The sequence below is a fragment of the Corvus kubaryi genome, unplaced genomic scaffold, assembly GCF_017639235.1.
Source record: "Corvus kubaryi isolate FWS band 111438036 unplaced genomic scaffold, C.kubaryi_AGA036_p1.0 136, whole genome shotgun sequence".
Taxonomy (NCBI): Eukaryota; Metazoa; Chordata; class Aves; order Passeriformes; family Corvidae; genus Corvus; species Corvus kubaryi.
Window position 1 is genome coordinate 11,313,668 of NW_024580670.1, and position 16,801 is coordinate 11,330,468.

The following is a 16,801-nucleotide window of genomic DNA, read 5'->3' on the forward strand; positions in this document are numbered from 1 at the left end:
AATCATCATCATCATCTGCTATAGTGCTTGTATTTTGACCCATCTCAGTGTGGCAGAAGACGGAGGTGCTTGGTGGAGGAGTTAGCAGCTACAGTGGAAATGAAAGGGGATTTGTTTGTACTCTGCCATCAGTGTGGAGAGATGTGCTCTCTGTAGTGGTTTGGTGTTACATTGATGGCATAGGTTCGGCCTTGGTGGTAGTTACCCTTCAGTCAACAGTGGGGAATCACTTGTTTGTACATTGCATAGTGGAATTTTTCATGATGAATAGTTTAGCTGGAGATGTACAATATATAAATGACTTAATTGTTTACCCCTTAATGAACAGAGTTGATGCAAACTTCAGCGTTTGTTTACTTGATGTATTGGTATGATCGGTGATCTATTAAATATTGGATAAAGAACTCTTTTAGGGTTTTTTCCCTAACTCAAACTTCGTTGTTTGAACAAAATGTTTAGCATTCTTCTTTTCAAAATTCTATAAAGCTGAGTTGAGGATTGCATAACATCTCTGCTTAATTTGCTATAGAAGACTAAACACTTGGCATATGATACCATGTTTGCAAAGTATAATGCAAAACTTCTTGAATATTGTTTGTTTGCTTTACTAATTTAATAGTAGGAAGATTCCTGCTAGGGCATGATTAGTGAGGTTCTTCAAAATGCCTCCCTAAATTAATTGATCAAATAGCCAATTCATATTTCTTCCTTTTTTTCCTGAGGTTTCTGTTGCATTTTTAGCTCAAAAAAAAACCCCAACCAAACCAGAAAATGAGTTTCTCCTTCGAATTTCCACTTCTGATTTTGGAGGCCTTTTATTTCAAAGGAATAACAGACCTGTGGCATTGTGTTGGTTTTTTGGACGCTGGTTTTGTCAGTAGGAAGGGAGGTAATTAGGAGGGAGATGTCTGTAGCTTTCTGAAAATTTTATCTTTATTTATATGAGTTATCTGAAACACCCAAAATCTGCAGTCACTCCTCACAATTTTGGTAGCAGGGGTACTGTCTCCTTTGTTTGATGTGTCCAGCTGCCTTTCTTTCTAGCTGGCGGAGATACTGAATCAGAACTAGGAGTCCAGAGTGTTCTGAGCTCGATGCTGCGGAGAAGCTCTAGACCAAATGTATGTCTGTCATTCTTCTGGCGCTCTGGAGCTTTCTGAACTCATGAAACATTAGCATTTATCTTGGCTAGAGATTGACTCACTTGTGTGTGGCTCATGCTGCCAGGATCCAGTGAGACCTGGCTTACAATAAGAATGGGAACAGAAGTTTGTGTGAGCCATGGAGACATATGCTTTTCTCTAACTGAGGTGAGCTGGTCCCACATTCTTTATTTTTACTCCCCATACATGGCACTGATCTATGGCACTTGAAAACTTGCCGAGTACCAACTGTGTGAGTTGTCTGATGGGGTTTAACAGAGTTTGCTGTTAGCTCTGGTCATACAATTTCAATTGTTTTTATTTAGTGTTATTTTCAAACTGTTTGCCAGTTTATATATTCTGCTCTTGATTTTACTGTGTAAATAATGGAATAATGTTAATCAATTACACATACTTTATTTTCTGGCCCAAAAAATAACCAATGAACATGGGTTATTTAATATTTGACCAACAGAGTAATTTATTAGGCTATGTTAGTGAACTGTTTTATCTTCCTGTGCCTTTTAAAATGTAGATCAGGGAGGTTTATTGTTTTACCCTGCTTTTGTCTCACAGCGTGCCCTATATATGTGCCTTGATCACTGTGTGTATGGATACTCATCGGTCCTGTAAAGGGACAGTTGCCATCAAGGAGTTTCTGCAGCTTTGTTTGCACCCAGATTTTGCCTTCTGCGGTACTGCAGATGCTTGGAGCTGGCATTTTCCCTGATGCATGCTGAAGGGATGATGGAGCAAATAATGTAAGAAAGGCTCATGGTGTAAAGTCCCAGGAGCACTCAGGGACTTGGAAGAGTTGGTGGGAAGAGGATTGTGCCAGGTATAAAGGGCCTGCTGGGGAAGTACTTACAGCCGAAGTAGCCGCTGGTTAAGTCTGCTTTGCAGAGCACAGCAGCAGGAACAATTGGGTGGTACAGAGACTTATTTTTGTACACAAAGTCACCAGCTAATAGAAAATCTGAATCAGCTGGTTCCACCCTGCTGCTGATGGATGGCTGGAGATTAGGATCGCTGAATTTAGGGTGTCTATTCTTGGCACTGATACAGGAAAATTTCTTTCTCTGTTGAGCAAGGAAGCTCCCCCCTCCTCACCTTCCCTGGGGAGGCATAAAATAATAATAATAATAATAATTAAAAAATACATGTTACCTTTACAAGAACAGAACTTTTCCTTCAGAGAATACTGCTGGGGAAAATTAGCTGCATAGCTTCCTGAAAGGCTGGGAGAGAGGGAGGCAGGGGCATGTAACGTCCGCCTTCCCAGGTTCGGGATAGAAACATGCTCCCATAACTGGGATGCAGTGGAATTCAATAGTGCCCATTTGTAAAACATTGCTGCTAATCTGATGTGGGGTCTCCCAAGCCCCCCTGCTTGCTGCTGGAATTAAAATAAATTCCCTGCAGTTTAACTACCAGTTTACCCAGGAGAAATCAGGCATTTATGGTTTGGCTTTTTGTTCCTATTCTGATTACTTTCTGAGCACTGATGGAATAGCAAGAACTGTAAATTCATTACGTTTCAGCATCACGGTATTTTTCTCATGTGCCCCTTGTGCACGGCACCCTTCTGGATTGTAAGGTTAATTTTTTTTTAATAAAACAAGAATATTTATTCTCCAGCATTTTTTTGTCTCTCTACAAGGAAGTGTGACAGTTTTCCTGTTTCACATAGAAATCAAATCCATGGAAACTATGGCATTTACTACACCGTATTTTAAAGTAAAAAGTCATACTTAAGCTAGTGAACAGTCTTCAAGTAGTACATTTTACATGAAATCTTATGCCTAAGCTTCCTGTTTTTTCTCATCTGCTGAAGTAATGGAAATGTTCTACAAAAATTCAAGTACCCTGTCATTGCATTTTTTACTGCTCACTTTTTCCTTTTGGTATCTTACTTCTCTAATGCCAAGATGGAGTGGAGCACTGGGAGAGAAAGAATCAAACTTGACTACTGTTGTTCTTCAAAATCTTTGTGTATGCCTGTCTGTAGTGCATCCTTGCTTATTTATCCACTGATTTTTTTGGGGGAAGGAGGGTAAAGGGGAATATGTATTACTGTGGTCTATGACAAATTAGTATACAAGAAGTTAGTGTTGTCTGAGGTGCTGGGATTGCATATTGGTTATGAAAAAGTTGTGTGATTCTACTGCAGTAATGGTTTTTATCTGGTATTATATAATTTGATATTTTTGAGCTGCTATGGAAATGTGTGAATGCTCCCTCTTGCTTTAGACTGGTTTGTTGTTTTGGTTTTTTTTATGTTAAAGTAAGTATGGTAAGTTTTAAGGAAAATCAAAATACGCTATTCCATCAGAACTAAGAGGGCAGTGGCGGAGGTTTGTATTTGCTTAACTTGATGGTTTCAAAAACAATATGAAATACTAGTCCAGCTTTCCTCTTGCAGAGAGGACTTGAGAGAGGGGAGAAGTTCAGTGGGAGGAAGTTTCTGTCAAGAGCATCTTTCTGGTGTGGTTATGTGGAGACAGAGACTGTCGCCCTCTGGATGCTTTATTTTTGCAAACCCTTGGCTGCCTGACAAATGTGCTTTCAATAGGAAAAAGCTAGGCTGGCAACAAGTGGCTTGTACTGATAAAAAGGTAAAAGAGAGTGTTATTGTGAACTCCAGTGTGGCTCTAAGGAGTGTGATGTGGGATTCTTGGTAAAAAAAGGGTAAACGAGTGTGAAGGAGGTTTTGTCCCTCTGATTTGGCATTCAGTGCTGGTGGTGGGTGTGGGCTTGCTGAGCTGCAGCAGGTCAGCAGCTCCTGGAGTTGGAGACAAATGGCCAAGATTAGCGGCAACTGTTGTCCTTGGTCTTGTGCTTCGCTTCTGGAGACAAGCTGCTCACCATTCAGCTCTTCACAGTTCTGTGGGCAGAGACTTGTATTAATCCTACATCATCTCTGAAATACCTTCTTTGAATTTCACCTCTGTGCAGCATTGCAGGTTAATTCTAGTCTGACTCATGAAACAGTTACTCAGTTCCTGGGATAAATCCTTTGTATTTGTCACATTATTTGCTCTTCAGCTTCCATGAACATACAGGTTGAATGGAGAGAGTTTCAACTAAAAGGTGAACCATAGGAGTGCATCATGCTTTCCTGCATGACTCAGATATTCTGCCTGTTTTGAAAATGTTTGCACAAGCAGGATTTATCTTAGGATGGTTGCCACAGGGTCCTATTGTCAAGGGTACTCGTAAATCAGTAGCTCTGTGGCAGAAACAAAAGGAGAAGGAAAACTCTGCCTTGCACAGTGTGAGCTGCACCTTCTGCACTTCAGGCTTGTGTAGTGAAAAATACACACGTGTTGGCTGGAATGGTTTCCCATTTTAAGTGTAGCAGATTGCTTGTCCTTTCTAAAGATACTTTATCTGTGTTCCTCTGACAATTAGAAGAATTTTCTCTATTTCAAAGTTTTTAATGTATCTTTCTCATTACTTGCCTTGCTCTTAGGCTTTACATGATGGTAATCATGGTGCATGGTGTCCTGGTTTTGTTAATAGCCACTTTGTTCACAGGTTTTGTGGGTTTCTGGATAGTGAGTTTTCTTCTTGTACTCATTCTCTGGGGGGCTGAGGCCATCACATAGCCAGCATGCTTAGTTTCTAGGGATGCTTATTGCTTAATAAGAGCATGTAACTAATTGTTTGGATATTGCTGTGATCTAAGTGTCCCCAAGGAGAAACTCTTTGTTGCAAGAGCAAGATGTGAAAGCAGGGTAAGTTATCAAGATCTTTATCAGTGCATCTCTTTTGAAGCCTGAATGGAGGAGAGAAAGCTTATCTTTCAGCATCTTTAAAAAGTGTTGGGTTTTTTTCTTCTTCTTACAGCAGGATAGGAAGAGCTTTGTCAGAGCAAGTGCATTACCTGAGTGGTCAAAGGGAAGGTCTTTGTCTCCATCACTTCGCAGATCTTTCTGGCCTTTCAGAAGAAGGATGGGATATTGTGGAGACGAGTACCAGTCAGCATCTGCAGGAACTGTGACAAAATGGTATTAAATTTGTTGATGACCAGCAATGACCCAGATTGTCCCTTGGGGACCTAGACATTTTCAAAAGCAGCAGTTTTGAAAATGGTGGGTTTTTAAAAACTATGAGCCATATTTTTTCTTTTAATTCCTTATGGCTTTTTATGAGTAGAAACAGCAACATTTAGTTACTGAGCACATGCCAAGTTTGTAGTAGCTCAGCCACAAACTTAACCAGACTGCTGAAGGAGGGTGCATAGGAGGAAAAATGGACTTGCCCATGAGTGAATAGGAACATTTGACGTGATTAATTTAAGGGATGTGACCAGTTCTGTGGACATTACCTTTGCTTGAGGAGGCAGTAGGTTAATGTGGGAGTACCAGAGTATTGCTGTCTGGAAACATTCCTCGGTGGTGGATCATGCATAAGCAACACCAGTATTTTTTTCACTGAATCCTTTCCACATACCTGTAATACTAGAATTTGTTTCACAGAGTTGTACCTATAGACTGTTTTTAAAACATGTGCGACAGAAAATACTGTTCCTTGAATTTTCTTTTGCGTGGTTGCATGGTGCTGCTATGAATGAAGAGAATTAAATTTTACCTTCTTGGATAGTTAGATTCTTCCATCAAACGTATTTCTAGGTAAAGGATGTTTCGTTGCCTTACTGGAGCTAATGTTGCATCTGTTATTTTCTTATAGTGACAGTGTAGTGCCAGGGGCATAGCAAGTAAAACCCTGCATCAGCCAGGTAATGATGCTTTCTGGGTGACTGAGGTGGGCTGTGCAGGCTGATAGGGGCACAAAGTGAGTAACAAGGCCAGACTGTGAAATCTGATTGAGTGCTGCCTGCAGGCACAAGCAGTGGCCTGGGCTGTCTGCAGAACCCTCTGTGACTCTAGCTGGGAGAAGTGGTGGATGTCACTCCATCATCTACTATAAACATGCAGACGCCACAATTAATATTTTTCCTGCTTTGAAGTCTGAACATGAGTTTGTTTGGTTCTGCTTGGCTGCTGATGGTATGCTAAATACAGTAATAATACAGAGATTAAGGCAATCAGGTGAATAAAAGTGCACAGCACATTCGCTAGTTCAAATGCACTGCTAAATAGGAATATAAAAGATGCATTTATTTATTGCCTCTTGTTTCGTTTCTGAGTAAAAGAGTTTGAGAAGCTTGGTGGGAGAAGGGGGAAGGGAGGGCTTACTGCCCATTAAACAGAAATACCATTTCTGCTAAACACTGCTGAGAAAAGGATGGTGATGTTTCCTGATATAGCCTAACTCAGCATATGGGTTAACACAGTACAATAAATTTGTCATAAAAGTGAACCAGGTAAGTTGCAGAATCTGTTTTCTTACCCATAGGAAAAAAAATGGTTTTTTTCACTCATCAGCAAAAGAATGGCTTGCTCCATGTGACTGGGTAGTAGAATTTTGCAAGGTTTGAGTAACACCTATGGTTATTATTTATATTATTAAATTTAAAATGCAGACATGCTTTTGAGTCTTGCAAGTGTGTGGACAGCTGGTCTTGATTTTTCTGAGGTTGTGTAAGAGTCACCTGTGGGGGAATCAGTTTGTCAGCAAGGCAACCAATACACCATTTTATTTATTGGATACAAAAATAAATTAAGAATGTTACGTAGGTTGCAAAATCAAGAACTTGAAAGTTAGGAAATACCAGATTTACAGTTGCCTATGCAACATTAATTCTGTTCCCCTGTGCCTCTACCCTGTGCACTTAATAAGGCAAGGTTCCTCTGAAATTTTTTTGGATGTGGTCATGTAAAGACTATATCATGGGGCATATCAAAGAGGAACAGGGATAAGGTTGTATGGACATCTGGCATTTCTTAAGTGCCCAATTCTGCAACTTACATTTATATAAAACCTAAGTTATTTAATTTCCTAGGTATTTTTAAAGTAAAAAGATAAAGTAAAACTAAACCTCCGTATTACTGAAGCATGGCCATGCCTTTGTTGTACACCTTCACTGGGGCTGGAATTGCAAATATCTGACTGTGTAGCAGAGGCTTCTGTTCCTTGATAGCACAAACCTTGTTAGCCAAATGGCAGAAGGAAGCTGTTACCCAATAGAGGTAGCAGATCCAATACTGGAGTTAGAGATCCTTAGGGGAGGGGACAGACTCAGGATATTTGTATGTCTATGCTGTGTCATGAGAGGGGAATGCAAATCTGTCAAGAGCCAGCTATCTCCCTTCCTCAGCATCGGTTGCTTCAGGCAGCTCTTTCCAGGCCTGTCCTGTCCTTGTTGCCTGCTTAATTTCCAGTATGGATTTTGTAAGCCTCTGCTCTTTGTTCCCCCTGCCCTCCTCAATCTATTTGTGGGCTGTTTAGAAAGAAATTTAACTTACTGTCACTATACCTGACCTCCTGCTACGTGCCAGGTCTATGCAATATTCCAAATGAGACTTGCCATGTCCTACTGATGTATCCTTTTGGATGTTTAGGATCTGAGAACCTGAAATCACCACAGTTAAAATACTTGAAAATAGTTAAGAAATTGCCTGTATGTTTTTAAGTCATGGAGGTACCACCAGAGTCCTCCTGGCTGCTCAGAACCTCCTCCAGGAAGAGGAGCCCTCTTCAGCTTGGCAGTCCTCTCTGTGTCGTGCTTACAAATGCAGGTCAAGACCTGTACATTCCATCTTGTCTACAGAACAGCCCGTTTCTTGTTTTTTTTCTTGGATAGTAAACATCACAGGGTTTTTAATCTGTGTAGAAAGCCAAGGCTGGCTGATCTGGAGATGGATGGTGTAGGATGTAGTAACACTCTTGAGCCTCCTCTTTTCCATATCTGTTGATATTGCCTTTCCCACATAACGGGAATGCAGCATAGATTAATAAAAAATGAAATCATGACACGAACCAGTTTCTTCTTACTTGGTAAAACTAATGTGTTCATTCAGACCATGTCAGGAATTCAGTGCCTGTGTTTGTTTTGGGATTCAACCCTTCTAAGCTTTAAATAGAGGTGAAGGAAACTTGGACTGTAAAGGTGCATAATGAATGAATAGTGCCCTGTTGGTACCCTGTATGTGCCTGGAGAATGTTGTTGGGCAGGTATGGAGCTTTTAGAACCTGAAGCAGTCTGGTCGTGCGCCTCTCACTCATTGTCCTGACTCAGTACTCATCACTCCTTTTTTTTGCTGCCAGGCAAGGTTTTACCAGGCTCTAGTGGCGGCACAATGCTCAGCAAAGAGAGGGGGATTTCATGGCTGCTTGTTAAATATTCCCAAACACGATTGTCCCTTTACTCAGAAAGGCAGAGAAAGGAAAATGTGTCTTGGATACAGGAAACATGGACTGGGACGAACATCTGAAAACCAAGTTAATGGATATGTGGAGATGTTGATGGGATGGCTTCTATGAAAACAGCAGTAATGAGACCTGAAGCTGAAGGCTTCTAGTGCTGGAGGCAGTTGCAGAAAGAAAAGTCTTTATGCTTCCGTAAGTAAGCTCTTGAGGAAAAAAAGCTGTGGCTGACCAAATAATTCTTTCTTTGTATCAAGTTGTTCACCTAGTTCTCAGTAACCAGCTATAAACTAGGAGTCTTTGTAGAGTCAAAAAAGCTGGAAATTCAATCATTGGTGCAATTCTCTCAGTTCCTTTCTCCTTCACCCTTTTTGTGGCCTCATGTACCATCATTTTCTCAACGTATGAAACTTTGTTTTAAAAAAGAACTGGAATTTGCTGCCTCAAAAATATTCCCATTTCTGACACAGAAATGGAAATTGCTTGAAACTGTTTTTTAGAAATAAATGAGCTGTCACTGATCATGATGAAGATGTCTCGAGTGTACTTTTTCTGAGGTACAAAAAAGTAATAAAAATGCTTTGTATTCTCTGTGTTAGTCATGGGTTCTTTTTGTTCCTTTTTCCTCTCCTGTTGTTTTTCTGCTTTAGTTTCAATGAACCATTTATCAGTTTGCTGAGAAAAATAATCCTTAGGCTTTTAAAAAATGTTTCTTTTTACACTCATATAATTTTTATTAAATCAGAAAAGGTTATTGCTTCTCTTTCTCTGTATATTTTCTAGTATTTAATATTCAGTGCTTTTACTTTCTCTGTCTTATACCTTTCCTTATTTCCCTCTCATACTGGTACCACTTGTGTATTTCTGTTCTGATCCACTTTTTCGTTCTCCTACAGATACATTAAGAGGTGAGAGTTACTTGCTCTCAAAATGTGTGTGATGGATTGTTTGAGAGGGTGTTCAGATGACAGTCATTTCTAAATTATTGTAAAAAGGAGGACCTTTAACAGGCTGGACAGTGTAACTTGCTATCCTGCTCCAGGGGGAATCCCGGAGTTGTTTTTCCTTGGAATTAATACTATGGTTTGCACTGAATTCTAGCACATAACATGAACTGTGGTTTTGCAAACAGTCTAAGGCAGAGTAAGTACTCCTGAGATGGGGAGTGCGAGTTGGTTATTTTTTTATGTGAACTTCTCGGTTTTAGCACAAGGGTTATGTGCCAGAGATGCACATACTTCACCTATGGTTACAAAGCACTGTTTACTTTTTATGTGCAAACACAAAAGCCAACTGGGAAGGGATATTTCATAAACTCAGTGCTATTGTGTCCTCTGGTCTAAGCCATAAAACAAGAGTAACAGAGACGTTCCCTTTGAACTTGAAATCCCTTTCTAAGCTGCTGATCTAACCTAAGTGAGAGGGGGAGACTATACCAGCCAGAAAATTTCTCTTCTGGGTATTTTTCCCTTCCCGCCCCTTTTCTTTTTCTAAAGTCCTTAAGTGAGTTTGATGCTGCACCTCTGCCCATAAATTTAAAAAAATATTATCATAATGTAGGTCAGTGAACTGAAACGCCACTGTACACCATGGGGGATTAAAGTCAGAGGCAGCCCTCTCCCACTCCTACTAGGTCATATGACAATATAAACAAGAAATGCAAGGAGCCTTCAGCTTTTTCTTGCCCTAATCCTTTGTTTATGCAGCACTTAAACTGACTTTTGGGGTCGTCTCTGTCTGGCATTAAAGCCCTAAAGCTTTTTGAAGTTTCCCTGAAGTTAATAAAATTAGTCTGCCCTCATTGCTAGGCCCCTTGCTGCTGCTTCAGAGCAGACTGCGCATCCCTTACTGTCTTTGTGGCATTTGGCTTTGTAAGTTCATAATATTTTATACTGAAAAAAAGTGTTTGAGAGAAAAGCAGAAAGCTCTCCCAAAAGGCTGTTCAGCTAATAGGCCAAGTGATTGCCATTGTAGATGTTCTGAGAACTCAAAGGGGATTAACTTAAAATCCCACAATTGGAGGTAAATTGCTGGTAAAGTAATTGGAAGTGTTGAGTTTCAGTTAGAGAGAGCAACATGTATTTCTCTGCCTTTTTACAAAGCACAACTAAACCAAAAATTTAATTTTTCTTTTATTTTTTTTCCTAATGTAATCTTAAAGTTCAGAAAATGAGCTTTCCTTCATAGCAATTCTCTGCTACACTCATTTATTTTAATGCAGAGACTGATCCAGTTATCTTAGTTCCTGTTAGGACAGGCATTCTCTAGTTATTTTGTCTTTGTCAGGGATAAATTGATGGTAGGCTCACCGGAGGGCATGGATGGCACAGGATGGGGTGTGTAGTATTTAGTGTGTGAGACTGAGACCTTGGGTCATAAAGATTTTATTCCAAATAGCCAGTCAGGCAAGTCACTGATCACTTACTATCTCAGCACCACTAAAGTGGTTTTGTTTCTAATGGCCTGTAGAGATGCCCAAGGAATCATGGTGATACCTACAGAACGTATTGATTGGTTAAAGGAGGGATTTTTTTTTTAAGGAGTTGACCATTAGAGTGAAAAGAACAGTGCATCTGGAGCCCTTGGTTACTCTGCTATACTGAATGTACAAGAGCAAGACCCTAAAAAGCACCTTTCTTTATAAAAGATGAGGGTTTTTTAATTCAAAGGTTTTAAGTGAGTGTGGCATAGCTAAATGGTGATAGATTTTGTTTCTGTTCTAATAATCAGTTAAAGGTTGTCATTGCTGGTTTACTCTAAGGTACATGATGCCTGTAACACTTGTTCACAGAAATCACTGGGGTTTTTTCTGTCAACCTTGCTGGGGAGGCTCTAAACTGAACCATGCTAGCCTAGTATGATTGCTCACCCTGTAATTCCATTTTTAATTAAGTTAACTATAACTTTGAAGTGCTCTTGGAAAAATAAAAGATGTTTGTGTGGCCTTTAAAGTTGGCTTCCTGTGCCATTTGAGGGATAACTGCAAAAATAATAGATATATTGGAGATCTTCCCTGGAGCATATTGTACTGTCTGTATTTCAAGCATGGGGGGAAGAAACATGTAGCCAGCAGTGGAACAAGAGGGATGAACAGTTTTGAAATTCTTGCTTTAGGAATAAAAGATTTATAGGATGAAGTAACACTTGAATTTCTCCAGCTACTGCAACTGGAAAAAATGTAGGTTTTGAGAATGTAAGTGCTTCTTCAGGTTGGAATTAACAGCTTCTTTTTCTTCTAGTCTTCTGTTTCAGACCCAAAGAAAGGTGAGTGTGCCTGAAAGCTTCTGCCCCCTCTACCACCACCTATTATCAGGGGCTCTAGGAAGAGATACTATTCAGTTTTACATTTCAGCCAAGATGTTGCTGGGCAGTGATACTGCCATCAGTGGTTCACAAGCTATTTTGAAGCAGTGGGAGAGGTCAAACACAACAAAAAGCCAGAAATGTGTCGTTTTGGGGAGAGATGAGGAGTGGATGTTCGGGTAGTGAATGTTGTTGAGGCATCTGAGTGTTTCTGCCTACAGCCTTGGCTGCACCCAGAGCAGAGCTGCTTGTCCTGCTGTCATGTCCATGTGACAAAAGCAAGAAGGGCTGTAGATATTTCTCATCCTGCATCTGGTCAGGACAGGGAGAGGTCCTGCCAGTGCTCTCTAATACTGCACAGCCCTTTCAAGGCTGTTTATAGCTGAGCAAGGAAGCTCTGTTTAAAATAAAACAAAAATGAAATTTCTGATGCTAGATTTACTACCATACTGAGATTGGCATTAAAGTAGAGGCATATATGTGTAACAAAACAATAACAGTCCTAGGGATTTGAGTCTCTGTATGCATTATAGTTTATGGAGGAGGCTTCAGGGGAGGACAGTTGCTTAATAAACCAGCAATACTTTGAGTCATCAATATTTTGAGTGCATTTAAACTGGAGGAAAGGAAGTGTTCAAAACTGGTTGTAATTCTTTACTGTTCTAAGTCACTTTGGTCTTTAAAACCCTTAGGTGTAGCTAAAAAGGTTCCCAAGATATGAAGAGGAGCTGCAACTTTTACCACAAAAAATAATCTTGGAAAGATTTCAGTAATATCCCCATATTTATTCTGATAAATAAATGTTCTTTCTGCGTCTACAAGGTAGAGTAACTCCAGGCGTCGGGTATACAAGGATATTCACACCTACAGGATTAGGCTCACTTGACTGCACCTTATACTTTGTAATGCCTAAGGGAGGGTTGTTTATCTTGCCTTACCCACCAACCTCACTGCCTCTTGTTCCTGATAGCTTAATTAAGAATTCAACTTGGAATGGTTCTTCCCACTGGGTTACAAACCTTGAAATTAAAATTGGATACAATGGTCATAAGGCTCTTGGTTTAACAAATCAGTATGTATGTAAAGGTGAATATTTAAAAGGCTCTATTTAGAAACACTGTCATTCTTTGGAAGTGTAGCTGTTGGAGTGCAGGTCTGGAGCTAAGAGAAAGAATGTTTATGTAGGTGATAATGTACTTAGCTGTAGAATAAATAATGAAATAAACTTTTTTGTGAGCATAGGTACTTAAGTGACTTTCATGGAAAGGTTTCAAAGCAGAAAAAAGATTTTAATTAACTGATCTTTACAGCATGTTCTGATGCAGGTTTTATTCTTCCTATGTTTTGGTAAGGGAGGTAGAAGCAGAAATAGGTTAAGTCATAAAGTCTTCTATGATTTTAGACACAAATTGCCTTAAACTCAGCAGTTTAGATGACTCATCCAGAGTTTTGCTCATTTGGGGATAAATGGTTTGTCAGAGGCAGAGTGATAGAAGTTGCCAAACTTAGCATGTATCATGGATAATGTCTTGTCACTTTAGATTGTAAACTTATAAATCCTTTTTTTTTTTTTGCAGGTGATGGATGATTACAGTGTGATTGGTCGTTCGTTGTTTAAAAAGGAAACAAACATCCAAATTTTTGTGGGTCTGAAAGTGAAACTGTCTACAGGAGAAGATGGAATAATAGACGGTGGTTTTGGACAAAGTGGTAAATTTAAAATCCGAATTCCAGGTAGGTGCTTAGCAGCTAACAAATACTAATCTGTGTCAAGTGTAGAGGATGTTTCCATATTGCAAGGTAAAGTGCTACCAGTAATCTCCTGAAGTTTTGAAAACGGCTCATACCCAGTTGGAGCACTGATCTGGTGGGGACTGTACCTCTTCTAATTACGTGATGGAGGCTGTGACTTAGTGTGAGACCGAATGGCCTGAAGCCACATCCCCTGTGTCAACAAACTCAGGTCTCAAAATGACTTCTTGTTAAGTGGCAGTAACACAGAAATCATGCTGTGCCCAGAAAGGTTTGTGGTAATCTCTCCTCTCCTAATGTATGTGAACAAGTAAAAGAAAGCAAACCTGCAATCATTTTTACCTGTAGCTACTTATTAAATATAGTATATTGGATGCAAGTTCCTTAAATTGGCTGTTCTGCATGTTATTACCTAACTTGCCTTCAAGCAAGAACTGCTTGATAAATGGGTTTTTGGACATCTTGAGAGTTTTTTATTGTTCGTGTCTCCTGGTTTTATAATATTACGTACAACGGTATTTTTCATCCTTGGTGAATTACAGGAAGGATTTATGCCTCTGTAGGTTAGAGCATGGGAGATGATGGGTGCTAGAGTTTGTAAGTGTCATTACTGTTTTGGTTTTTTTCTTTCTTTTAAGGCAGGAGAGTAGTTCTGAGCCTTTTCAAAAGGCAATAATAGGTGTTGCATTTAACTCAGATTGCAGGATAAGATTTTAAAGATACGAGGCAGTATTTTTGTATTTCTCTTGTGTCTTCAGCCCATTTGTCACTAGTTAATCCCCCATCCTCTTAGGGAGATGAGAAAGATTACTTCTGTTGAACAAGTGGAGAAAAGAAATTATTATGTTCTATGACAGCAAACAATCAACATAGCAATTGATCTACAGAGAAAGGTGAAGTTTCCTGATTTCTTGCAGAAGATGGTCTATTTTCCATTTAACTTAGTGTGATGCAACTGCTCTAATTTTGACCCTCTGCAAGTTTCCTTTCTTCTTCCTATTACAAGATAAGATTTTCTGACTATATAAAATATCTCATGTGTTCTATCCTAGCTGTACTTCTAGTTTTGTCACCAAATGCTAGACTTTTCAAATAGGTCTGAGAGCCTAATTAGCAAAAATACACATTTAAAGAAAAGGTTACACCAGATACATGTTTGCTTTTAGTTTTCTGGTATAGAAGAGCTTGTAGGGATTCACTGAGGGTCCCTTCAGGTAGGTGATGAAATGATGCATAGATGACCTTAGAGCTGAAATCAAGATGATGTCTTGCTTTAAAATATAATTATGTAATGCTCTTAGTAACTTTTTTCTCCTGGAGGCAAAAATTTGATGAACAAGAAGAACAGGAGGATGGCATTTACATTGCTATTTCTACATTTTTGGATGGAGGAAATGGTTCTTCCTGGGACAGGGAGAAGCCTTATAAGGAGTCTTTGGCACCCTTGTGGATGTAAGCAGGAGCTGTAATTGTGAACCAGTAATAACATGAAGAAAATAGTATATAGATTTAGATAATGGCATTTTGCTCTGTCTGTTGAGTTAGTGGGAAGAAATGATAGCTTTCACCAAGGTGTTCATTATCTAATCTTGGTTACACTCATCTGATGTTGAACAGCAGACCTTGAAAACAGAGGACCCTTTATGGTTTGTTCTTTCAATGAGAAGGATATGTAGCAGAGTGCTAGAATTTAATACCTCTCTAAGGTAGGCAGAATAATACAACTTAGTTTGCTTTGCTTTAGTCTGGGTCAAACTTGGGTACTCTTGTTGTCTGGAAAGAAAAGGCAATAGGTTAAATTAAGTCAGGTTAAGAGTATCAAGGAATGGGAAAGAAGCACAGGATTTGAAAGAGCCTGAAAACCTGTATCTTTAAGAGTTGCAGTGATTTGGGTGTAGGGGGAGGGCCATTGCTGTGATGCTGCTTGAGTCAACTGCAGTTCACATTCCTTTGTTAGATCAGTGTTGCTTTTTTAATGTGTCTGCATCCTGTTTGTGGGTTGGGGTTTTTTTTTAATTTAACTGGTCAGACTTTCTCTCCCTTACCCCCCAACCTATGCTTCATCCTTGCCTCTTCTCATACAGTCTCTTACAGATTTTTTTGCAAAGAGCTTTTTAAAAATTTTTCTGAAGTAATTTTTCTGTGATTCCTTTGGAAATGTATCAGAGTGGGAGGGAAGGGAAGGAAATGTCCAGGTTAAAAACTGCCTTGTACTGCCTCAGCCTGGCATTCAATCAGTCCTCTCATATTTAAAACCAGTCTTGAACTCTGGAACTGAGTTAGCTTGCTCAGCCAGTTGACCTGATGATAGCTGATGGCTGGTTTTAGAAACAAACCTCTCCATAGCAGTAAAAATTAAGTAGATGTGTCAGAGATTTGTGTCCTGACTACTAAAGGTAATGACAGACCATGGCACGCCTTAGGGTGTTGCATGGTCCCACTGGTGCCAACAGCACCCACTCGCACGAGCAAGTGTTGGGCTCCCCTGGTGTTGTTCCAGACTCACTTGGAAGTGGCTTGTGTTTGCTTACAGATCAGCCTGGGAGCATTGTCTTATGTCATCTGTGGGCTGTAACTTGGCAGACCACAACTGGGAATGGCAGAACGTGGATCTGTTTCTTATTCTGGCACTGCTTGTGTGCAGCAATAAGGCAGATACTTCTCTCTGCTCTTCTGCTCTGTGAAATGGGGATAATTACTATCCATTCTGGAAAAAAACCCAAAATAATGAAATTCCTGATTTAGATTTGTTCCAGGCTTAGAGCATTAATATTTATTGAAAAGATGTAATTATCTTTCTTTAGATTACAAAAAACAAATCTAGAGTACAGCATGCAATTGGAAGTTCCTCAGTCGCTGAGAGATGTCAGTAGTTTGGAAGAAATTCAGGGAAGAGCAGCAAGAATGCTGGAGAGGCTGAAGGGATTGATTTATGAGGGAAAGAAGATGAAAAGAAATGCATGAAACTTGGTTAAATGATGTCTGAGCAGGAGATATGATTATCTGCAAGTATTTGAAGAACATAACAGAGAAGAATCCCTTAGGGTGGTCCAAGGAGGTGGAAGCAAAGCTTAATAACATGAAATAAAGCAAAATGTAACTTGGCTCTTGAGAGATGTTACTTAGCAGAGATGTCATGCACTGCCAGATCATCTCTGCAGAGGAAGATGATGAATTGCAGTTTGACAATACTCATGTGTCGTTTGCCTGGATGTTTGCTCATGCAGGGTAAAATGGGCAGGCAGCAGGGTGGTGGGTGAAAGTAGGATTTATTTTTCATCTCACTTCTGGTTTTGTGTCCAGGCATGCTTTTATTGCTTGAATGACAGGGT

At 39.8% G+C, this 16,801-nt stretch overlaps 1 protein-coding gene across 3 annotated transcripts in view; it reads left to right on the forward strand.

The window, feature by feature from the left end:
• Nucleotides 1-16,801, forward strand: part of EEFSEC (eukaryotic elongation factor, selenocysteine-tRNA specific) — a 124,489-nt gene that overhangs the window by 67,840 nt on the left and 39,848 nt on the right. For all 3 annotated transcript variants that reach the window (XR_006014201.1, XM_042017085.1, XM_042017095.1), the window contains exon 6: nucleotides 13,295-13,451. Coding sequence is in view for 2 of the 3 variants with exons in the window: in XM_042017085.1 (XP_041873019.1) it covers nucleotides 13,295-13,451 (157 nt within the window). In the remaining variant the exon portion in view is untranslated. The remainder of the gene's footprint in view (nucleotides 1-13,294; nucleotides 13,452-16,801) is intronic.